The following is a 26653-nucleotide window of genomic DNA, read 5'->3' on the forward strand; positions in this document are numbered from 1 at the left end:
AGCTGGTAAATCCAAATCCTTGGTGTGTTATAGCTGTTTCCGTAACATGAAAAAGCTGAACGTTTTTTCATTACAGCTTATACTAGTTTCATTAATATTAAAATTAATTCTAAATGTAAATAAAGCATTATATAACTATCTGCTACTACAAAAAGAACTTATTTTAGGTGTATATATATTTGTGTTAAATAATTCAAATGGACAATTACTGCATCTCTCACTATATTTAAATAGCAAAAGAAAAATGGAGAATTTTATTGATGTGAATGTGAAAGAAATACAATCCTTTTAAAACTATTTATTTTCATTTAACTGAACTGCCTTGCCATACTAAAAAAACATTTTGCAGAGGTTAAATAAAGTATTTCATGGCAACCGCTGCTTCTTAGTGCCTGTGTAACAAGAAACATGAGCCAGCCGAAGTTGTGCAAGTTGGTTTTCTTTCCCAGTAAGAGAATGTGGTATCTAAGACCTTGTCCTAACTCATTTTATCCCCAAGAGTAAGTCAAGTAAGTCAAGTATGAACTAATGCCTGGAGGGAAGTCCCTGACTCCAGAAGTATGGATTATTTCACATTTATCTTACAATCTGCTCTCAGAGTTCTTAAAATTCACTAACGTGGCAAGTTGGGAATTATCATGAGAAATGAAATAATTTCATAACTATGAAGTCATCTAGCATTCCATGAATATGACACTTGGAGGGTTTGTCCATGCTTGGGCATTATTTTGACCTTTAGATAATAAGCTGTTAGACTGTTTTGTGGAAACGATTAGAAAAGTGCCACAGCATAACAGGGGCAACCTGATGTCTTAATTGAGTTGTTTTCACTTTAAGGATTTGTATCAATCATTGAAAAAACGTTCACGACATCTGTAATAGTATTTAAACAAACTTATTTTGTGTGATCTGAAATGACAAAATTGTGCTGTTTAGATGAACTGCCTTTCTGAAGCATGCTAAACCTAACAGTGATGGGTATTAAACATTAACCAAATGAACAAGGCTTATAGATGGATGCCAAGCTTCTCCAACCTTTGTAAAGGAAATTTGCTTCTATTCTAACAGTGTGAGGAAAGCCTGTGCTTCCATATGTTTTCAGTGAAATTCTAGCAAGAGATGGCTGTTCAAAAACATTAAAAGAACAAAAATATTATTGAAATTATCCCAAAAGCTGGGACAAGGGAGGTACAGCCCTGCTCCTGGAAGGCTCTGCTGGCCAGCAATGCAGTTGAGTCAGGAGGAGTAATCTATTTGCTTCATAATCTCTTGGGACATGGGAATCCAGCGTGACACTCCTCATTGTTTATCAAACCAATAGCAAAACAGTATGGGGAAACCCTTCGACATCACCAACTGAAAAATGTTTATCACCAGCCAAAGAATGAATATCTGAAAAATGAATCTGAAGTTCCTACTGTCACCTCATCCACTCCCTAATGTGCGATTTGGTTTTATGCTGGACTTTTCCATCTTTCATCCTGCACTTTTATTTTTCATTTAATAAGAAACTTACATAGTGGCCATGAAAACAGAATGTTTTGCACAGCTCAAGTCTATGACTGAAAGGACAAGCTAAAGCTCAATGTTTAAATCTTTAAATTCTCCAGGTGATGCATGGCTAATGTCATATATTTTACTGGTGGTCTTTAGCAGCTCAGCTGAAATGAAAGAAAGTATCAGTAACAAGCTGAAATTTGAACTCTTCTGCTTTTCCCTTTGCTTGAAATAATCATTTTCACAACTCTTTCCAGCTTGCAGCATTATCAGGAGTCTGCCATTATTAGAAATACCCCATAATGAGAACTACACCATTAGCAGAACTATCTAGAAAGATGGTAAAAATAAGGATTCTCTCAACTAAGTAATTTTATATAAGTAACCAGAAAACGGATAAGAAAAATCATTAAGAAGAATCTTACTTAGTTCTGTTCTTTTAATAATTGCTTTAATTCCTTCCTTTTCCGTATGTTTTTGATGTTTAAATGATTTTTTGGGTGGTTGGTAGAAAAGCAAATGACAATTGGTTATGAAACATGGATCACATTTAGCTAGCTCTCTGCAAGTCTGGTTATTCTTTCTCCCTCACACAGAGGGAGTTACGTCAGTGGTAACCCAAGTGCAAGTACCACCACCTGATGAGCAGGGATCCTCTCTCACAACCTGACACTTGAGCAGAGTCACCTACGTGGGTTGCTTGCCTGTGGGCTGGGACATCACAGGCATTTTGCTTGCATGATAAAACTATGTCCTTTTAGAAAACGTGACAAGGGACACAAACACTCTGGTGTCTCTACATTTCCAAAGGTCCCCCTCTGGGCACTATTACACCAGCACACACGATTTCTAACAACTCCTCTGTTGCTTGGGGTGAGACATTCCTTTATTAGCCTGCCTTTCTCTTAACTTATGCCTTGACTTCAATGTCAACTGCAACTGTTTACTCTGGCTGAGTGCTCTGCACAGATGACCACATTCATGTAAAATTCAGTAGTTTCACAACTGACATGCGAACGTAAAACACAGTAAATTTGCCACCTCTGCTCCCTGGTGAAAATTGAAATTTGTCTGCAGTGAAAGTGGGCACAGCTCCTGTTTATAACTACCATCCAAGCTTCACCTTCTTTCTGACATGCAAAGGCAAGTATTTTCCCAGGCTCTCAAGGAGTTAGGAACCCCAATCCTAGGATCTAGCAGCACAGCACTGCTGCTCAGCAAGTGAGGTGGCATAAGTCTCCAGTCTCCCACTCAGCTGGAGCTAGGTATATATTAAAAATAAAGAAGAAATTGCTGTCTCGTAAACACTTTTTTTAAAAAAAGATTTAAATTCTTGTCCTATCTTGAATAAACATGTAAAGTCCATTTTTTACCACCACTCAATAAAACCAACAACATGGTTTTATTGAAATATTTCCTGATAATAATTTTAAAATATTTTATTTCAGTTTCAGTGTTTATCCTTAAAAAAAACACCCAAGAAACAGAAACTACATTATTTAAAGTATGTAAGTGGAGTGTTTCTGACTATTTCAAATCTTTCCTAATGCAAGCACATGCTGAGTTGAGAGATTTGTCCAGTTTGACCCTGTTCTGCAAACAATTTCAGTGAGCAGATGCTTCTGGTAAAAACAATTCATTGAAAAAAAAATAAAATCCCCAAACCTCTAATGTACATCACAGAAAACAGACACTGATCACTTAGTTATAAAAACCTGGCAAGCAGTGTTCTTTTGCTTTTTTTCAGAAGCTTCAGTTTCCACAACCACCCAGTTTTACAGAAAGCGGTTGTGCACGTCCAGTTCTACCCTGGGGTAACTTCTAAACACTTCTGGCTTTCCTCACTCTTTGTTTACCTTTGCTCTCTGATGCAGCCCCAGTGTGTGGCTCCTGAAGGAACTGGAGCATTAGAGATAGTCAAGACCACAGAGAAATTTCAAGAATCAATGCATAAAAGCCACCAGTCAGCTTTAGCAGTTGCTGCATTTGAAGGGTTGTTTCTGACGTACCTGCGGGGACTTGTGAGAGCGCCAGCTGTACTGGTGACTGTGGAGACTAGCCAGCAAAATATTTTCATCTGTATCCACCTGGCCAAACCGCAGTGTCTCTTGTGTGTCATTACAGATCACAAAATGGCTGAAGACCAACTCCTCTGCCTCAGGGCATTGGTTCTGAAAGGAAAGGGATATGAAAGCCAGTAAGCATCAGATTAATTGCAAGACATTTGGCAGCTGTCTGCCCAGTGGCGACTGTTGCAACAGAGAAAAGCTTGCTGTTAGCTTTGGTCTCATAGTACTCACTGCAAAAAAAAGTGTTTGGGTTGACAAAACATACCCAAAAATTTAACATATTTTACTGTATGCTTCTGTAATGCAAATCTTAAAAGTTTTAAAAAACTACAATAAAACCTAGATTTCCTAACTGATGTAAGAGACTTGAATGAAATCACATTCAGTCGGAAATGACATGTCACATAGGGCAGGCAGGGCATGAAGAGGTTTCTCCATGCTGGACAACTGATCTCTCGGGCCAGGAGGCTGCACTGCCTCTTTCCTAACTGCTGCTTCTACTTTGAAATGTTGCTGTTGGTCATCATCAGCAAACTCTCTCTTTCCTGATACCACAACTCTTAAAAAAAACCCCAAAACCCTAAAGAAAAAACAGGAAACATGGGGAGAGTATTTTCACAGCTCCACGAGACTTGCTTGAAAATGCAGCATGCAATTTGACAGTCTAAGAGGAAAGATCTAAACCTATAATGGGTTTCTAAAGTATTTTAGATTCACAGTTGTTTCTTTCTTCTGCCTGCAGCATCCTTCCATCCCTCTCTTTCTGCTTTTCACCTGGTTGCTTGTCACTTGACACAATGAGACTATATGACAGTCATAAAAATTACCAGATCTTCCGTGCCTGAAGGCACGAGTTATAATCCCCTATACTGGAGAGGTCAAAGTGTGACTGACAATTTGATTTGGAGATCATCTTTCATATATATCTGTCCTCGTCACTATTGGGCTGGCACATTCCACTTAACCTAACAATTACTTCCAATAAAGCAACATTTGGATAGTGTTCACACAAAGAATTCACCTTCTTGCGCATTTCGTTACCTCTTTTTGACCTGCCTTTCCTAGCACACACTTTATTGTTGGTTGGTTCCCTTCTGTCCACAATACAGCCCAGCTGCTCTTTCCTCATCCTTTCTTCCCATGACGTTTTCTCTAACTTATGGGACCTCCATGGTCTTTGAGAGCTGATTCTGTTTCCCCTCCTTGCTCTCTCGGTGGACCTTTAAAATGGACATAATGAAGCTAGCACCTCCCCTCTCTATGATCATATGGATCTCTAGTTCTTTGATAACGATGTGCCAGGAAGCCTGCAGAAATTCAGAGATCAAACAAGAGACAAATATTTCCTCATAGATCCCTATGGATCTTTAGTTATCCATGAAAAACAGTTTCGTACATGGCTTGTAGCACATTGCTGGGCGATAGGCATCGAACAGATGTTCTGAAAAGTGTTCTAGGTATGTCCAATTTAGCATCACTGAATGTGTGTTCACTACCATCGTTAGCTTCAGAAGAACCTAACGAGCAGGTTGCAATTCGTCTTGTGACCGGATGTCAGAATGGTTGGCTGAGAGTGTGTAAAAAATTATTCACCTTAGGAGTATTTAAACATGAGAATAATTAGGTTAAAGCTTCTCTCCAAATCTCATGAATTCTTCTGCATGAGATCAGGTGTCTTCTGTGAAACAAGAGTCAATTAACATACCCAAAATCTCACTTTTTCAAAGCAGTAAAACTCATTACAGAGCAGTATGTCTGTATCACATTCGGTAGCAGATCTGGGTAGGTTAAAGGCTGACATTTACAGTGCCACTTCAGAGTGCAGAGTTTATTTTGGCATTTTCTAGTGGTGGATCTATGACTTTTTACTGTCAAGCTGCCATACCCACATACCCATAAGTCTACCACAAATATATATATTTTCCTGTTACAGCTTTGCAAAATGTTCTTTCTAAAAGGGAGGATTTACTATCCACTGAGCTCAGCATGTTGTTATAGTCAAACCTAGATAAATCCACAGGGGAATTTAAAACTTTCTTTTTACTCTAATATATCTTCTTCCTGATTACACACTAACTGGAAGAACACCACCAGAAGATGACTGACTTCTTTCTTTTTACCTGACTGATTTAGTTTCAAGTAAGTGAACTGTAGGTTCTCACGCTTTCTGAAGGGAAAAGAGAATCTAGCAAGATTTTGGCATGCATAGATCTCCTGAATTGTACTGGAGGAACATTATCCCATCGGGGATTATTAATAGGCTTGCACACATTTTGTTACTGATGACTGCCATTAATCATTAATTTCAAATGCTAGACTTGTTATTAGTATCCACTGCTTTGAACATCAATGCTTCTCAAAGGTAAGCAAAACAGTTATTTTAAGCACAAAGTTCCAAATTTTTAATAAAGGAAACACCAAGATTTGAATAATAGTGGCTAATAATAGCAGCTCCATGCTGCCACATTTAAAAATGTTTACTGATGCCTCAAGTCTTGATAATAACAGCCAACTAAATGGAAGCTTGGAGATGTTTTAGCTCACTATGGCAACTACTCACTGTACAGACAGGGTTCTAGGTAAGTCTCATTCTCCTTGCAGTAAGTGCAGGAGATTTTCCTCAGAGCACCAGTCATGCTTCTTGGTCCCTGGGGAGCTGGAGCAACTCCCTGTACCCATCACAGGGAACTGGATCCCAAGCTCGCTGCTGAAGTCTGACAGCAGAAGCTTCTAGGGTAATCAGAAAGGGACGAAAAAAAATCAGCAAAAGGATGAAGTGAAGAAATCTTGATTGATAAAAGAGTGTAGAGAAACCAGGAATCACAAAAAACCAAATAGAACGGGGCCATTTGTGTGGCAACCATACTGAAGAGCTGAACAATGACTCCAGGAGCTGAAAATACCTAAGTGTGGATTAGGAAAAAAATTCCCTCTCTGAATTAAAACAGCAAATCAAAAGAATCAGCAAAAGATCAACAGCCTGAATCAGATACAGATTAGGGTCAGTTCCTGGGGGACAATTTCCTGCCCTTCTTTAGATCATTTTTCAGCTATTTTTTTCTCTCAGAGAGGCCTGGAAAGTGTTTCTTCTTTATTGGGCTTTCAAATATTTTGTGAATTCTATTCAGAGAGGGGGAAAAACATCCCACATAATACTAATCACCAGGCTTTCCCTGTCTCGGGATTTTCTGCACACGTCTCGGCTCACAACTATTTCAAAGCATTTCTAGATCTAGGAAAAAAAAACCCATAAAAGTCTAGGTCTCTTTATATGCACAAAGTTATTTTCTGTGTGCTTCACAAGCTACTGAAGACCTGTACAAACCTCTCTCTCTCTCTCACACACACACATACGTATACACACACACTCTCTCTCTCTCTCTCTCTAGTACCTAGTAAAGTTTCTTGGACAGATTTATTTAGCAATTCCTAATGTCCCTCAAAGTTCCTCAAAAAGAAAAGAACATTGTCCTGATTATTTAAACTCCATTCTCAGGTTACTATCCTGACATTATCAACAAGAAAGTTAAATTGAAGCTGCACGCAAATTTTCTGTACCCTTTTCCTTTGTTCTTTGTATTTGCTGTAGAAAGATGGGGAAGCTCCAGTGACCACAGATGTCATTTTGACCGATCCCAGCTCATTATGAAAACTTATGCAACTGCCAACAGAAAGGTTAAGCACCACGTGGACCTTGAGGAACATAAGTACTAATGGTTTAAAACAGGTCTAAACCAGGAGCTTTTAGAACTTCCAAGGAGTTTAGAAAATGTTTGCAGGGCGAGACCACAAAGGAATAGGTTTTTTCCCCAGCAATACTGACAAGTACTGTACCTGGAGAGCTGTTTTCTCTGCTGACCCTGTATCTCTAGATATCACAAAGCACTAATGCTACAAAAGAATTTGTGAAGGCTTAGATGCTCAAACAAAGAGGAAAAAAATACCCTCCATGTATGTTCACAGAAGACATGCATTTTCTATCTCACTCAATACTCCATATGCTATTATTAAATAAATCTTGAAGTTTGCTGAGTAGTTAATTCATTATTACAATTACTTTAGCTTTGCATTTAGATGTGCACTAGCCAGTTCCTGCTTGTATTTAAACAGGAATTTCAGATTAAATAGCAAAATATGTCAAAAAGGGAAGCTGTTTTTAAAAAGTGCTAATCCTCTCAGATTTTCAACATGTGATTTAGGAGGAGTATAAAGCGAGTTGTATGCCGGGTGGTTTTTAGGCTTAATCTACTTTCAAAATGTTCATCATTACTTAAATTTAAAAAAATAATAAAATCAGTCCGTATCTAGAAAACAAAGACACTGACAGAGGCTTCTGTTAATCCTGAACTCTTGACCTAAAGATGCAGGGCCAAATTGTTTCATGCTTCATCTGTCTGTCCACTGACTGCAACATCACTTGGTTCAGATATTAATCCAGTAAAAAAATATGTGGAGAATTCAAATAACTTTTCCTGCTTATTAAGTTCATTCTTCTAGTTGGCAGCATTTATACTGTATTTTGTGTGAACAGCAAACATCAAACTGCTTATCATTGGGGAATTCATTCCCTCCCTGCGCAGTGTGTGCCACCACCCCAATCTGGAGGTAAAGCCATATACAAAACATCTTGGTAACAATTAATTTAATAAGCCATTTTGAACCCACTTGTGTGTTAACTGTTCCCTAATTTCAAAGTAGTGCAAGTTTTTAATCTTGAATACTCAGGGCTAGATACCCACCACATCAGAACATGGTGGCAAGTACCCTTGACATGAGAGGAAACGAGAAAATTACAGCAACAATTACAGAAGTATATCCTCCTGTGGCTCATGTTAACATTGCCAAATCCATGTATAAATCAGTACCAACTATTCATAAAATGTACCTGTCAGCAATATACTATGCGACATATGGCTCTACTTAATCAAATATACAATTCCATTTTTTCAACTCAGAATATTCCTTCAAGGCACAGAGTAGTCAAGTCAGTCATTCACACTGTGATGTGGTTTAAAACATTTAAATATTTATGCACCATATTTTATTTATATGTATAGCTATGTCTGAGAGACCGTTTTTTTTTTTCCATCCTAAGAGGAAACTGACCTTTCTGAAGGCCATTTTGCAGTAGTTGCCACACATGTCTTAGATGAGGGACTAGTACTGAGTCAGAAATATTTTGGGTTTAAACAGCCTACCAAGGACTTTCTTATACTTTCTATGTTTGTTTTTTATTAAAAGCATTGTTCAAAATATGACAAAAAACAGAAATTGGAGCTACAAAGATTTTTGTTCACATTGATATTTGAGCCAACTGTAAAGATTTAAATCACACTAGATCTTGTTTTATGAATGTCCTTTTGCAACAAGAAAACCATGGAATGCCCTTAAAAAAGAATTTTTTGATATAAACCAGATGTTTTATCCTTTTTTGGGGGCTTTGTTATTGTAGTGCCATGATAGGTAATTAATTCCCAGGCTCCACATAGGTCTTCAGGCAGATGAAGAGAATGATTTGATTTCAAGGCTATAGCAGAGTAAGGGAATTACAGGCCTTGGAGGGGTCATTGCAGAAGCAAGGTTCCCTGCGCTGGGACTGGCTTCAGCCATTACTGCTGCTTGCACAGAATGAAATGTGAAGCTAGTGTTGGACTTCAGAAAGAACAGAAGTGGTAGCTGGAAACAATACCCTCTATGGCTCAGGCTGAGCTGTGCTTACATAGCATGCATCACTCACCTTTTCAGAAATTAAGAGGACTATTATGCATTTCAGGATCAAGATTCTGATTCATCTGATATAAATCCATGTAGTTTCACTGACACTCAAGCAGTTGTGGCTACATTTACCTTTACATAGAGCATTCAGTCTCCTAATTTTCATTGCTATCATGGAATTAATGTTTATTAGTAAAAAACACTTTAAGTGCAAATTAAAATTTTTACCTCTTGAAATACTTTTAATGAATGCAGTTGTTATTCCAATTTTCTATTAAATTAATCACAATAGCTACATTTCTATCTCACTACTGTATTTGCATACCTGTTGCCAAGCTTGAATTGCCGTATTTAGAGAATGAAGTGCATACTGGCCAAAGTTGATGAAAATGGGGTCCACCATTATTGTGCAGTCCAACAGCCTTCCTACTGTGCCACTGGAAACAGCAATCTGGCCCCAGATTTTGAAAGGTTTCACAACACTCTGCATAGTCACGTTTCGACACTCCAAAAGTTTACAGTCGGCTTGAGTTGAAAACTGGATCTCCTGAAACCTTGTCTCGTCGCTCCACTGACGAAGATATACATGAGGCTCATCAAGGGAAATTATCATGTATTCCAGTTCAGATGGCATGTTCTTATCAGATAAAAAAGGCTGAAGAAACTTTGGAGGTGCTGAAAGGTAAAAAAATAGAACATCACCATTGCCACATTCAGTATGTTTTTGTAAATTGTGTTTTAACTGCTACACATACGATGAAAACAAGTAAAATTCATAAAAGAGTTGACATTTCTGAAATTAATCCTGTTCACACTGTTTATTAGATGTAAAATAGAACTGTAATTAGTTGCAGCTGCAAACAGAAAGTCTCTGCAAGCTAAAATCTTTTCATGGTAAATAGATTAGCCAGCCGAACTGCTTCATCTACATACTGCATAATACTTTGGATTGCCACCTATTTGGAGCAGAGACCACATTTCTGTGAGAATTTTTGCTACAGTAGATGTATATGATGATCCACACATAGTCCATTACCATGAAAATTGACAACAGAACATTTGCTGACATGTGACTGTGCAGGACAGCAGGTTCCACAACAAAAATTGTCTTTGCTGTAATTACAGAGTTCAAGACCACAAGATTCTATGAGATCATACAGTCATAGAAAGATCTGGGTTGGAAGGGACCCCAAGGATCACAGAATTCCAAACCCCTGCCACAGGCAGGGCCATCAACCTCCAGGCATGTTCTAGACAAGGATGCCCTTAGATGCAAGGTATTACCCCATAATACCAGAAATTAAGCAAAATAGCATCCTGAGACTAAAGCATGAGAAATATATCATAAAAATGATTTTGTATTCACTGAAGCCTCAGTTCTGGAAAGTGCTGAGCACTGTGGCAGCAGACACTGCAAGGCACGTACACCACTTGTGTAACATTAGGCATGCGAGTATTTCCATTGATGTTATTATTTATGTTGCTGGAACTACTCACATGCTTAAAATTAGCATATGCTCAAGTGCTCTGTGGACTTGGAACCAAAACACTCATCACTTTCCAGGATCAAGCCCTACTATTCTACAAAAGTGTAACGGATACAATAAGTTTTGTGCTCGCTTTGCATATAACAGTACAACGGAGCCCGAGAACTCAAGGCCTTTAGGTGCTATAACAAGAACAACAACACCATCAGCATAAACTCAGTTGCTGTTGAAAAATGAAACAGCTGGGTTTGATTTTAATCTGATTTTTGCTTTTTCCAGTACATGTAATTTTAAAGGTCGAGCATCTGGAACTGGAGTGTAAAAGTGAGGAAGATTATGTACTGATAGAGGTAGCTGATAGACAAGAAATTATCTGCTAGATGTTGAGTGTCAGTCTTGGTACGATTTGATAATGAAAATATTATAATACATGTAGAAACTTCTACTCACAAAGAAACCTGTCCCTGTCAAAAGTATCTAAGATATTTGCTCATCCTCCATGCAAAGCATTCCTGGCATCTGAAAATCAGACACTAATCTAAAGATCTCTTGGAATGTATTTGCCATTAATGCAATGACAGAGAGCGCTGAACAAAACCAGATGTATCTCCAAAAGTGATCGTAATTGAAATAACAGTTAAATCTGCAGTTCTCAGTGCTCTTCCAAGGAATTCTTACAAAGGGGGTTGCAAAACCTTCAAATATTTTAATAGTGCTGTTAATATGCCGGAAAATTTAAAAGATCAAATTCATTCACTAAGATGGCTCAAAATTGAATTGGCACCTGCTGTCACTAATCAGACCACGCAAAACTGGACAGTTTCTACAGCTGCCCCTTTGGGAGGGAGGAAGGGGGCTGATCAGCCAGCCCAACCACTAGCGTATGTAAGTCATCAGTTTTACCCTGAAGTCTGTACCACCAGTGGCCGTTGGTGATAATTTATTTCAAGAATGCCTGTTTGTTTGAATAAGGAAATGGGGACTGCAGAGAGCAAAGCAGTGGTAAAGCAGCATGGAGGAGCTATATGCTTTTATTATTCTACATAAAGGAATACAAACCTGTGCCCAGTTGATCAAGATGATGGCAGAGGTGGAGTTCCAAATAAGTAAACTGGATCAACACACTTAGTGATGGCACAAACCAAGGAGTAAAACAGGAGTCAACCCTGGTACAGGCTGCTAACGCGGTGGGGGTTACAAGCTGATCACACGTGCTCTGTGACCCAGATTCACTTTCTGAGCTGTGGAAGGTAGATAACAAAGTGGTAGTTAGCACCTCTGGGGTTTTATCCTTTTACAGTAGCACGTGATCCTGTGCCCTGATGGTCTTCTGACACAGTCAGTGGCACTTTTCTTTTAATGCACTTTTTCCCAAGCAAAACATAGAGGACAAGATTGCAATGCATCAACATTTCTATCACACTGAATGTCCAACTAACAAACTGAAACACCTGAATCAGAGAAGCAAAGCATTTTTACAGAAAATAAAACCAAAATATACCAGATATCTTATTACCATTATTAAAGCTGAAATGAATGAGCTGAAAGTTAATCTGGTCAAGAGTACAATTTCTTCATTTTATTTTAAGGAAACCAACTCACAACCATCATACTTCTACAAATAAACTCTGTCCCTGTAACCTTTCTTTAATTTGCCCTTCTCATTCTACAGTCTTCATTTAGAAAAGCATCTCTGAGTGTTATAAGCTCACCCAGAGCCTTTTACTAGCACCTATTACAACCTATTAACTAAACATTTAAAATGCCACCCCCTGATTTTTTTCCCAGATGTGCTCCTGACACCATGAATTTCCAAGCATCATCTTTCTGTCTCATGAGAGAACCTAACATTACATCACAGTTCTATAGGTTGCTAAGACATCACTGAGGTACAAATTAAATTACTAATTTAAGTCAAATCTATCCTATATGTTCCTTATTCTCACTCCCTTTGCAGTTTGGCACTGCAGAGTTCTAATTTAAAAGCATAGACTTGGTTCAAGAAAACTAAGTCCATGTCCTCGGTCCAATGCTGCTTTTATTTAGGAAATAATGAAGGATTAACTAAGGCCAGCTTACTATTTCTGTCAGAAAGTCGCCTTTTTAAAGTACTGTGAACAGGTTTCCACTGGCATTTTAAAGGTATTTAAAATTCAAACACAACTTTAAATTTCATCATTGGCTTTCAAAGCAACATGTCATGCTTTTAGGACCAAATGTTTCATCGTTACATGTATGTTACTGCAAAATTATGCACAAATATAGCAGGTACTCAAAATGTTCAGCTGAAAATGCCTGTAACTCCATGGATAGGTAAATCAGTATTATTTTGTGTTATGGTAACTAGCTAGTATGGTAATTACACTTTGATATTCTGAATTAAGACTTCATTTACACAATTGCAGTAAAAAGGAAGGCCATTTATTTTTGAAATTCGAACCTTACTCTGAAATTTCTTCAGAAACATCTTACTTGAATCACCTATCAGTGACGGCATTTTTATTCACAGAATCACAAGGTTCGAAAAGACCTTTAAAGATCATCAAGTCCAACCATTCCCATCCAAAGCTAAGCCATATCCCTAAGTACCTCATCTACTCTTTTTTTAAACACATCCAAGGAAGGTGACTCAACCCGCTCCTTGGGCAGCCTGTTCCAGGCCCCAACAACCCTTTCAGTAAAAAATTTTTTTTCTAATATCTAATCTAAACCTGCCCCGGCACAGCTTCATGCCATTTCCCCTTGTCCTATCTCCTGTCACCTGGCTGAAGAGACCATCGCCCACCTCTCTACAACCTCCTGTCAGGTAGTTGTAGGTGGTGATAAGGTCTCTCCTCAGCCTCCTCTTCTCCAGGCTAAACATCCCCAACTCCCTCAGCCGTTCCTCATAGGATTTGCCCTCCAGCCCCTTCACCAGCCTGGTTGCCCTTCTCTGGACTCGTTCAAGGTCCTCAAGTCCAGACCTCAAGTTCCTTTAGATGTGTTTTTTGGAGATGGATATTTTCATAAAATAGAAAATTCTTAGGTAGTACAATTTTTATATACCTGCTTTTTATTTATTGAGCATTTTATAGGACCTTCATCATTTACCGCCCATAACCACAATGATTACAATCCAACCTGGCATGCTTGATGCAGGCGGAAATGTGGCAAGAGCTTCGCACCAGGCAAATAACTTAAAGCACTTAGCCTTACTTTGCTCCAATTTTTCTGCTCCACAACCAGCAGGCCATGCAGAATATTCTGGAACTTAAAATGTTGGGAACAAAAACAGTAAAAATTGCTTTTTGTTCCCTCACGGAGAGTCACCTTAGAAAACAAAAAGGCCCACCACTGAAATGATTCCCTAACAAACTCAGCAATCAAAGGTGGGAAAATGTTGCTCCCTGGGACAGAACTGGCTTTGCATCCTTTCCTGTGCTAGGGAGGGACAAGTGCCGTCAGTGGAGGACTGAGAGGAGCTGGACAATGTGGGTTAAACCACATTTTAGAAGAGAAAGTCACTCCACAGAGATATCACCTGCTAGAAATCATCTAAAAACAAATACAATGAGGATTCTTTCATCACCTTTTCCTATCTGCTCAGACTTTGTCCAAGTGTTATTGTTTTATCTGTGAAGGGGTCCATTTGATTTTTACTGAACCAGAAACCACATCCAAAACAGTCCCCATGTCGTTACGAAAATAAAAATACAGTAACAGTATAATCCAGTTACAGTACAAAATATACTAAAAGCAGCGTCCAACTTGTCATAGTACTGCCTTAAAAAAGAACTGTAATAAGAGATCATAATATTGAGTGAACAGTTTTTAAAGGGGGACAGTATTTAAAATCACTACCATGACCCTCCGATTTTAAATTAAATCCCATTTAAGCTTTTTGCCTAAGTAGATTTCCGCCAGACCTTCAGCACGGCTACTTTCTCTTTCTACCTTGCACAGAGCACAGAAATCAAAGACAGTCCTTCATCAGATGCTGGGTGCAAACACAAAATAAAAGCACTGTTAGCTGCAAACTTTCTTTTTAGTCTTTGTGGACAACATTAGGAGCATTAATATCAGAGGTAGATTGTGAAATTAAAATTTGCATGTCAAATGAACAAATACTAAAAAATCTCACATTCTCTTGGCTGCTTTGGAGATACAAAATGCAGTGTGGACTCTCCACAATTTTTCATCTGGGGAGAGAAGGAATAACCAGCTTTGACTGCTTTCGCTTGAAACAACAAACTGATGGATGGGTGTAGCAAAACCAAAGGAAATTCTAAATAAAACTGACCTGACTTTAATATCAGAAATGTCGTCTTTTTTTTTTTTTCTAAATCCTGTGAAATATCAGATTTTTTTTAAAATGGAAAATGCCTACATTCAAAGTCATTATATATTTTAAAATACGATAGTTTAACATCATGGAAAGTATTTCAATTTAAATATACGGCAACCGGGAACAATGACTTAACAGTGACCTGCATTATTCTTGTTGTTTTAAGAGTGAAATACTTAAACCAAAACTGCCATTTGTGATGAAAGCACAATATGGGAAAATATCCACTGGGAAGAAGAAAGAGACCACTTAACTCATTTAATTTATGACTCAAATGCTGGTCTGAACCCAAATTGTTAGAGGTCAAAATCCAGTACATTATTTACTTTGAATAAAAGCTAGAACAATTAGCAAGAAACATGATCATGATTCCTCACTTTAATTTTTAAAAAGTAGCGATTTAAGGCTTATTTAAAAGTTTTTATACTTGTTTCACGGTTTGTATCTTAAGGCATTTTCAATTACTTTTTCACATAATATGTCAGTAATTATAAAAGTCCTGTTTACATTACAAAGGAGATGCACAAACATGTAAAACATCTTGTAACATAACTCATTTAAACAAAGAATGATAAACCCTTTCCAAGCTCTTATGTCCTTTTGTGAATTAGCTTTGCATCTGTGCCATTCAATTTTCCACTGTGCAACTGTGTGTGTGTGAAGCACACTGAGGTGCTGAAGGGTGTCCAGTGAAGGTCGATGATACTGGTGAAGGGTCTAGAGCACAAGTCTGATGAGGAGCAGCTGAGGGAACTAGGGTTGTTTAGCCTTGATAAATAACAAACCTTATAGCTCTCTACAACCACCTGAAAAGAGGCTGTAGCCATGTGTGGATTGGTCTCTTCTCCCAAGTAAGAAGCAATAGGACAAGGGAAAATGGCGTCAAGTTGTGCCAGCGGAGGTTTAGATTGGATATTAGGACAAATTTCTTTACCAAACGGGTTTTCAATCACTGGAACAGGTTACCCATGGAAGTGGTTGAGTCACCATCTCTAGAGGTACTTAAATATGTGTAGATGTGGTGCTTAGGGACGCAGTTGCATGGGATGTGGCATGGGACGTTAAGTTTATGGTTAGCCTCAAGGATCTTTACCAACCTGAATTATTCCATGATTCTATTTTGTGAAAGTGCAACCTATAATAATAATTCATTCTAAGATAATTTAATTTTAATCCCCTATGTTAAGGTCTTCCCTAAACAGTCACTTAAGCCATTTACGATTCCTTCCACAGACACTATACTAAATCCCCAAAGGAATGATAAATTATCTCTCTTAGGACTTCATGCTTGTTTATTCATTGAATAAACAAGCATAAATTTTCAATTGAATAATGAATGGTCTACAAAATTCTTAAAAATAATCAACATATGCATATATACCATGTCCTTAACCAGATAGCTCCTTGATTTTTATACTTCTAATTACTTCCTGATCAACCCCAGAAAGAGCTGGCATACAACAGGATTTGGATCATGACATCTTTGCATATTCCCATATTCATTATTGGTTGATATACTTCAGCCTGCCAGTAACTGCTCAGGATATCAGCTGGCTCCACATCTTCTCAAAAACCTTGTTGTTTTTCTGTCACACGAGCCACATAAGTTTCATACTTTATAACTGATGTTAAGAATCAGTAATACAGTATTTAAACCACAAGGGATCAGCTCTCTGGTATTAATAATTAGCATATCATAGAGGTTACCACAAAAAAACCCCAACCCTGCAGAATTTGAAGGAAAAAATATTATCATTGAGCAGCAGCTGCATGCATATGGCAGCTGTTAGAGTATGACCCAAAATACAAGACCAAACTATGAAAATAAACTTCAGTAAGGCTAAGCATTTTTATACTTACAATTAATAATGAATTAAATTTGCTATTCAATCATATGGTTACAGTATGTAATTAATGTCAAGTCATCATGAGTCTCCAGGAAAACCAAGATACAACTTAGAGAGTCTTTGCTTCTCATTTGCAGATCCCTCAGCCTTGAAGATCTTTGGTTTATCCCTTGGTACTGCCTTTTAGCGAAGCTCCTTGTGGCTCTTCTCACAAGTCTGTAAGGTCTCATGTTAAATACTTGCTTTAGGAACTAGCCTAGCATTGAAATTTACCATTACATGGAACAATCTCTCTCAGAACTAAAAATGATTGGCATGTTTTGGTCAAGAAGAATCCAGAATACATTTTAGGTTGCTTGGTCACAAGCATATATCCATACTGATAGCAATATATTTGATGAAGACAGAGCCACAGTTTTAGCAATTACTGCCAACATGGACATCCCATGCTACCAGTGGTATTGAAATGTTGGCCTTCTCTGCAGGTCCATCAGTTATCTGTCACCATCTCCTAAACAAGGCCTCTCTTTAACAGAATGGGATCCTTTGGGGCTTAACTGTTACTTTAAACTTGTTCTACAGCTGTAACTATATGTATTTCACAACTTGTGAACTGTCTCAAAACCTCTGGGTGAGTGACGTATGACTGGCATGATTTGCTGTCTCCAAGAAAGAGATCGAGTGCCTCAAACATGATAGGACAAAGACTCATCTCTGAGGAACAGCTGTTCTTTTTCTGACCCATTAAGTTTCTCTGAGAAGGATAACTCTAGACTGCTCAGGACTTTCACATCAGTCCTTCCTGCAATGATCCTTAAGAAAGTTTGCTTGAAGTTAGTAAAGAGATCAGTTTGAATTTATATATGAAACTTCGGTTGAGGCAAGGAATAGAATTTTCTTTCTTTGATTTAAATCAGAGGTTTTCCTCATGTACTTCTCGGGTTTCTGGCTTTTGCATGGAGTTCATCCTGACAGACACAAATCCTTAACTTTTCAGTCTACTGTTAGTTCATGTAGGTGTCACTCTTAAAACTATTAGAAATTCCTCAGGCCACCAAAAGCATCGGGACTAGTGTGCAATTTCCATGCACAAGCTTAAGCAGCTGGCAGTTCATAACACCTTCCCTTGACTTCCCTCTCTGTTCTGCTTATTGACCTTCAAAGGTTTCAATAGTGTGGCACATGGATTTTGTGACCTTCTTTCCTTTCCTGCTACCCCTATTCAGTGAGCTGCTAATGCTTCAGTTTAATTCCTGTTCCTTCAGTTGTAGTTTCTGCTTTAGCTTTTTGTGTCCACAATCTGCAGGACATAGTGCTTTTGATAAGCAACTGTCTGTCTTGGAGTCTTCTTGTACCTTAAAGCCATCAGGATATCGCTACCATCCTGATACCACTGAGGATGGTCACTATTGTGGATCAGGCCAGCAACCTCCAAGATGAAAACTTGTAAGTTTAGACCTTCTAGTAAAGTGAATTCACGTTGTGCTGTAAAATGTTTCTGAAGGTAATTATAGTCCAAACTGGTTTTGTTGTGGGTTTTTTTTGTTTGGATGGTTTTTTATTTGTATTTCATTTTAACCCTAGCCTCTTCCTGAACAATGACAACTCATTAGCTTATCAGAGCTTCCTGAATGAAAGACTGCACATAGGGATGAACTCTATTTGAGCAGAAAACAATAAACATGATTACAGTGCCAAATGCCTTGATAAAAAAAAATCTACTGAATTTCACGACTTCTTTTCAGTTCCCACCGAGTTCACATTTCTGTGGTGTTAAGCTGACCAGGAAGGCAATTTCGCCAAGGTCCCACATTCAGAGGAATTAACCTTGTCTAAAACACTTAACTTCTCAATGATGAAAATGCATTCTTTAACAATTAACATCAAGAAATCATTTCCAACCTGATACTATTAATGGAAACCAGATGTTTAATTTTCTTCATTGATTTCGTTAGCTATGTTCATATTTCCCGATTTCTCTGAAATATGTAGCTTCACATAACATATATGTAGATGCTACATACTCATTTATGTTCATACATAGGCAGCAACAATCAGCAAATATCAATGATCCAACACTATGGGTTTTCCATTCTACCTATAAAATCTTATGAAGGACTTTGAAAGCAATTCTGCTTCTGTTTGTGGAGAGACCTTGTACGCATTTCTTCCTACCCTACATATTAACCAAAACTGAATGAATGCAAATAGAGTAGATATGTGTCATTGTACATTGTTTCAAGCTGTAAACATAATGAAAAATGGATCCTTAGTGTTTGAAATATGGATTACATTTTTACTGTCAGCACAGTAAGCACACAGTGTGAGTAATACTGCAATATAGCTGAAGTACTAAAGTTTTGTTTACTATGTTTAAAATAGACATTTGGCTTATTTTAGTCATTGATTTGCACTGAGGAGAGAATAAAGGTGATGTATGGGGAGGTGCACGGAAGAATGTATACTACTATGTTATATAAAGGACTGTGCTTCAGCCTTCATTTGTTAATTGGCAAATTTTACTGCCTTGTGCAGCTAAGAGGTTTCAGGATATGGCCTGTTTGTCTTCACTTTTCAGTAATCCTTATGTTCAGAAACATGATGAATATGATGCTGCCAGTTTGCCTATAAATCTCAGAGTTCTTTTTGTGCACACTCCATGCCCTTGCGTGAAGGTGAACTACAGTGTGAAGCTCATTTAAGACCAGCTACTCTTACAGCATATGAACACAGTATCTTATTTCCTATGTCTCGTGAAAAAGATCTCTCAAGAGTATAGCATAAGATTTCTGCTTTTCCCTTCTCCTTTAAAATTACCTTTGGTCATCAGCCACATTCTGATTGCTGTTCAGGACAATCCTCCACAGATCGGAGGCTATGAGCTCCTTCTGATCATTCACAAGGTCAATACTGGGCAGCTGTAGTTCACAGACTTTGCTTTCTGATAGACTGAATTCCCGGAATGCAACAAATGATTTCTGAAGCTCATCCCAGTAGTCCAAGCTGCAAGGAATCTGTGATAAAAGGGAAAAGGCATAATTACTTTGTGCTTGATTGCAAATTTAATGGGGTTTACCATACACATTATTAGTGCTAATCTAACCAAACTGAAGTAAGATGCTATAGAAAATCAGAATTATAACTGTTACTCAGATTCTGTGCTGTCAACTTAAATTAAAATGCTTTTAGACCTTCAAACTTTCTCTTACTAGGTACAGAAATAGCTGCTTGTTCCACAGGACCCAAAGATAACAAAGACAATTCAACTTACCATTATTTGTATTTTCCAGCCAAAATATCAATGTATCAAAGGCATTCTAATAATAATTTATTTTACCTGAAAGTTTTTTAAATTTTATTACATAACAAAATATAAATGTATTAACTACTTGTTTATTTTCATATTAAAATGATCAAAGCTGCTGAGTAAAAGTGATGACAGGCAACACAATACCTTGTGGAGGGTCAACAGATTAGAAAAAATCCTGGGACAAAACATGAAGTACTTGGTAATCACGTGGTCTTTTCTTTAATTGAATATGCTATTTAGACAACTGTATGATTTTGAAAACAAAACCCAATAAATATACAGTAGCTTCAGTTTAATCATGACCCTAATCTTAAATCCACTTGGATTATTCTTGGATGCTGAACAGAACTGAGAGAATGTTATTAGAGGCATTCAAATTTTAATAAAAGTATAGATATTAAAGGAGTGTACCTTAGGTTCCCGCTTTCTTTTGGTAATAACATGAAAGTGAGTGAGAATATGAATTTAAACCAAATGCAAACTCAGTAAGATATGAAGCATTTTAGAATTAAGATGCAGATATCCACATTTATGGCACTTGTACATCCTTGAGAAATGCTACAAGTCACGTTGACATATAGCAAATAATAAAAAAATTGCATGTTTGTGCTATTACCTTTTTTTATCCCTGTGTGTAGACATTCATATAGAAATAAACCAGGAAAAAAAAGAATGTGGTAGACATGCAAGTACATCTAGGCATAGCTAGAAAAAACTCTGTAAGTATTCTTCCTTGTTACTCCCTAAGGACTATAATGCACATGGAGGTGACAGCAGGGTGATTAATTAGCAGGCATGAAGGTTAAGAAGGAAAATTCAGGGAGCTCAGTGGTTCAAGCTGGGGAGGGCAAGGGAACATAAATAATCACCAAAGGATTCTGGAAGAATTAACATGTGGAATCACAGAACCTGAAACAGGGATTTTGACTACATCTCTCAAGTTACAATGATACCTAAAGATGGAAAAAACCCAACCACAATCACCAAACTGTCTATTAGGTCAGAATGAAACTCTGATCCCAGTAATGTATATAACATAGGATAGTATAGCAATATCAATCAGAAGTGCTGATTTTATGTCAAAGACTATATTCTGAGAAAAAGGGATTGATTTCACATCAAAAAGCATACATCATATACATAAAAATAGCAACACATTTGTTTACAAGTGGCATATTCAATTGGAAATGGTGAAGATATGTAAATGTTGCCTGGAAAATTATGAGGCAGCCTGATGATGCTGGGAAACAGCAAATGCCATCCTGAGGGACTTCAGGTGAGATAGTTCTAAAAGTGAGTGGCAAATATTAATTGATTTGTATAAGACATCATTGGCCTCATCTGGAATATGGCACACGTTTCCAACTCCTAATGTTAAAACTGTATTAACTCACACTGGGATCTGTGCAGAGTCGAGGACAAAATGAAGGAAAACAAAAGGAACATGGCTGCTCTACCATGACCCCTCAGGAGAGAAAGAGCTGATAAAGGAAAAGGTCTACAAAGCAGTCAAAGCTGAGTTGCTTTACAAGTGTAGGGCTAGAAACCCTAACAGAAAGGATCAGGAGGTTTGAGGAAAGCCTTGGTGTGAATGGCAGCTGCTTTTAAAAGCTTGGTTTGTTAATAATGGAGACATTAACAAGCATCGCCGTGATGGGAGGAGGCTGGGCTTGATGATGCAGAAAACTTCTCTCTTGGTTCTGTGTGGCTAACTCTGTGATGATGCTGTGCATAACAACTTAACAATATGAGCTATTACATGATTGCGTTTGTAGTCATATTTCAAAGTCACACTGTATTTATTCTTTTTGCTCTTAGTGTCACCATAGAGTTTTAGATTTCTTCAAAGCTTCTTGGTGTTTAATTCTTTTAACCTCTAATACCTATGGAAAAACACTGAAAATTGCAATGCTACAGTAATATTCCTACTCCTCAATCATGGTTATACCTAAAGGAATTCCCCTACATTAAGACTGTACACATAAACAATAACTTCCATCATCCACTATTTTTCATACTACATTGTGGAGTCACTTATGCTCATATACCTTTCCAAACCTCCATAGACTCCACTGGCAATAAACCACTTGATTTTATTTTAAACATCACAGTACTTGGCATATTTTCTACAGCATGAAGTTTTGGGATTGTATCATTACAAAAGGTTCTGTATTATTTTTGCAAAAGGTTGCAGCCTTTCATGGTTGTACATATACTACTACATACAGCAGTATTTATTTCTGCATATCTTTAAATCTCACTCCCTAAAATACCCCGAGATTTTTTAGGAATTCGATAAAATATATTGAAGTAGTTGGTTTTATCTTGTGCTTCCTTTTGCCTATCAACCCATAAGTTATCTTTTCTTGTCAATGTCGTTGAGTAACACATGTGCAAGAAAAGTCTTGTAAAGCTATTCTGTTATTTAGGATATTTATTTCTTAAAATTCACTCCAACCCTTTTTTTTTTTTTCTTTCATGTGCAAGCCCTCCTAATGAGAACCTCACAAAACTGGATCAGAACTGCTAGCAGTGAGCATTTTAAGAGGTCATGAATTCTGTTCCCACTAAGATTAACGAGAACAAAGTAAAGAGCACAATAAAGGAATTTCAGAAGTAGCACTACAATACAAGAACTGTAAAACTATCAGTAAGGCTAGAGGAAAATATCATTGAGAGAATGAAAAGAAAGATGGAAAATGAAGAATATTTCCACCCACTCAGTAGGTGGTAGAAATATTGAAATTTATCTTGAGGAAAAGATGGCAAAGTAAAATGATCAAAACAATGGTTATGTTGTAAAGAAGTAATAACTCCTCTCCAGGGTCCGGTATAAACTATTATTGTATTTGCCTTTTAGGAACTTCATGGTAACCTCTTACTGAATTATGAAGAATTTGGACACGCACAGGAATGACTGCTGGACTCAAGGGTATGAGCAGCCTGAAAGAACCTATCACCTAACGTCAAAAGCAGGCTGGTAAGCATGTTGAAAAGATTATTCCTCTTTAATTTTGCTCATGAATACTTTCCGAACTGTGTCGTAATATTATGTCAAGAAACCTACCAAAGCAAGAGACAGGATGTTTCTAGGCATGATCTGTCCACAGGACATAAAAAGTTAGACACTTTATGTGATTGCCTATACAAAATCCAGCTCTTGCTTTGGGACTGGCCAAACTGTAAGTTTTCTAGTTTGAAGCTTGAAAAAGACTTAGTTGACTTAGGATCTTTGATTCCTACATATCAAGCTTTATTTGTTCTAGGGGGTTTATTACTAATGCCTGATCTGGATAAGTTTAAGGAAAGATGGTAGCTCTGGGCAATATTAGCTGCCAAAAATAATAGTTATGAAAGCCTGGAATTGGACTATAATGCCAGAACTGAGTCATAGGCAGTGGGAATAAGTGAATTAGTTACAACAACAACAAAATCTCCTTGCATAGAATTAAAAATAGTACTTTTACCTGAAAATATTTGAATGAAACCTAAGTTATAATTCAGATAATTGCTACCTCTTATAAAATGTAACTGCCTTTGCTGCCTCTATAAAACTAAACACTAACAAAGCGTATCTAACAACAAACGTCTCTGTTAACAACAACCATGCTTCTTAACAGACACATCTCCATAGCTCACAAAGAAAGTTTCAATGGCAATGATTTTATTTACCTGTGAAATGCTAACAAAGCCATTACTGTACTGTCCCTGTCACTTAGGTGTCATAAACCTATCATTAACTGAGGGCTCAGATTTTACCATCTCCAAGTTCAGTTTTGCAAAAACCCACGTGCTATATGGTGCAAACACTTATTTAGACAGATTGTTATGGCAACAGAGAGCAAAGTCCAGTGCTTTTTTTTAGGGTTTTCCTCTGTACTGCTGTGGACTCCAGACATGGGAGACCTAAAATCTGTGTGGCACTGTTCTGATAAAGAATGAAAATGGTGTATTAGCAAATTCTGACATCAAGGAAAGCATTTGCCCCCAGTGACAGTTCCAGTCATGCCCCTTGCAAGTACTGGATACAAGTACTAGAATGGTTGCCTGGGGTCACAATCTTTTAAATTAGAAGAGTGAGTATCCCCATTGTCTGTGAATTTCTCGTTTAGCTCGATTTTAAGAAAAAAACCCAACTTCATATATATTACACTACAATAGATATTATTATGACCCCAAACAAACAGAACCTCAAAAAACTTCTTAAAAACCTGCATCCTTCAAGTAATTTCCTGCACACTTGTTACCCTATGTTGTGGTTTTGTGTGGCTGGGTTCTGGTGTAGAGAGGGGTGGCTGCAGGGATGGCTTCTGCAAGAAACAGCTAGAAGCTCTCCCTAGGCCTGACAGAGTAAATACCAGCTGGGCTCAGCAAGACAGTATTAATCCCCATCACAAATATTCCCACTAATGCACTACAATGTGATAGATTGTGGGTTTTTTTCTTATTCAGCATATATTGTGTCACACATTATCAGTACCAGAATCATCTAATTCCTATTTGGAAACTAGGGGTCAAGAATGGTACAGAATCTGTTAACACCACGTTACACATTACTATTCTCATTCATGTGTCGTACACCCTATTGACCACATGGATACTCCTTATTCCCACTTAAAGCTATGTGTAACAATAAGACACAATGGGATAGAAATGACTGCTGATGCACATGTGCTTTTTAAAGGCTTTCATGATCTCAACATACTTATAGACTTTCCTGTGACCTGATGTTATCCTCCCAGCTTTAGACTACTTTGCTAATTAGGACCTGAAAAGCCTTGGCTGCACCGCCCTTATCACTAGGGATGCTTCTTGAGCTGAGCAAGAGGGCCAATACCAGTGTGCTTCCACAAGCTCTCACCTTACCATAAGTAATTATGGTAATTATTCACCATACTTCTAATGCCAGCAGGTCTCAGATGCAGACATGATTGCTGTTCAAGACAGAAATAATTAAAAATATCTCAGTTTCTTAGCTAAACCCATCTTTTTTGTCTCTAGGAAAAAGCTACAGCCATCTGCCTGCAGCTCTGAGGCTGCTGAATGAAGGGTATAAAAAAGTGTTATTTTATTTTTTTAAATACTAAACCATAGAAATTTTGTATTAAAAAATGGACCTTTAACTGTATGTATGCAGATGTCTTAGGCTGCAAAATGTACCTCGTCCAGCTGAGAAAGATAGATATTAACAGCTGTGTTACAGAATGTGCTTAATGTTGCTTTCCGTGATGTTTCCTTTTGATTCATTTTTTTTGCTAGAAAATAAGCTTCTGCAGAATAAATGTTCATTTCTTGATCCTCAGTCCCTCAGATGGTGGGCGCTTCCTCTTGGAAATGAAGTTATTCTTGTTCCAGAAACAACTACCGTACAAGAAAACGCACACAGAAGACAGGAAGCGTGTGTGTGTTTTATCTTCTCTGAGCAGGGCCACCTAAGTGAATGAGAGGCAGAACACAATACAAACTAGCACTTTGTGTCAGACGCCAACCCATGCTGAGATTTTAACTCCAGCTTCCTGAGCATGAATAAACTGATTGCTCTGTAATAAAGCTATTTTGTTATTAGGATATTTTACTGGTTTAGGGCCAACTGTCTTAAAAATACAATTCTCCCATTAGGTGAACAGAAGTCACAGTAGTAGGAAATAAAAAGTTTTATCCAGATTTTTATTAGGGAAAAATTCTTGGCAATAACTACCAAGAACATTACTTCTAAAATTGATTTTGAAGTATTGTTTATATAAAAATAGCAAAAAACCCCCAACCCCACAGAAAAATGTATTATGTAGAAAATATGCCTACAAGATAATGAACATTAAATAGAATAAAGTCTCTCTAATATGCCTGTTCACACAACACACACAATCCAATCTGAGCAGTGGAACAACATTTTGGAAAAAAGTAGACCACTTCATCATCCACATTCCTATTTATCTTATGTGATTGACATTGTGAAATCGTGCTACAAACTGAACTGCCCGTTGGATAACATTTCCTTAGTCTTCCTCAGGGCTAAGATTGTATCATATCCGTGTGGAAAACAGCCTCCCCTGGCACAGCTACAGACCACCGATTTTCCCTTTTCATGAAGATCCAAATAAGAAAAAAAGATGTGGTGGTTTACAAGGAGGTAAAAATTTAGCCTACTATTAGTAGTATTAGGATTAGCAGTAGTATAGGGATTCAAAACATTCTAGCTGTACAGAGTATTTGCTGCTGCCCCAGCTCAATCTCCTTTCTATTTTTATTATGGTTTTCTGTACTGTTTTGATGTGTTATGTACCCATATATTTGGACAGTAAAAGTTATTCCACTGTGGTGCACTCTCCATTTTCACTACTCAGGAAAAATCAGATACCACAATAGGAGAAATTTTTCAAAATTAACCCCTATAATTTCTTCAC

At 37.6% G+C, this 26653-nt stretch overlaps 1 protein-coding gene across 1 annotated transcript in view; it reads right to left on the reverse strand.

Moving 5' to 3' along the window:
• VPS13B (vacuolar protein sorting 13 homolog B) overlaps positions 1-26653 on the reverse strand; it is a gene marked incomplete at both ends in the record, with an annotated part of 442808 nt that overhangs the window by 47410 nt on the left and 368745 nt on the right. Inside the window, 4 exons of the mRNA XM_084260382.1 lie at positions 3507-3668; positions 9607-9956; positions 11828-12009; positions 19757-19953. Of these exons, the coding sequence (XP_084116508.1) occupies positions 3507-3668; positions 9607-9956; positions 11828-12009; positions 19757-19953 (891 nt within the window). The remainder of the gene's footprint in view (positions 1-3506; positions 3669-9606; positions 9957-11827; positions 12010-19756; positions 19954-26653) is intronic.

This window comes from Gallinula chloropus, assembly GCF_964237585.1.
Source record: "Gallinula chloropus genome assembly, chromosome: 2".
NCBI classification, from domain to species: domain Eukaryota; kingdom Metazoa; phylum Chordata; class Aves; order Gruiformes; family Rallidae; genus Gallinula; species Gallinula chloropus.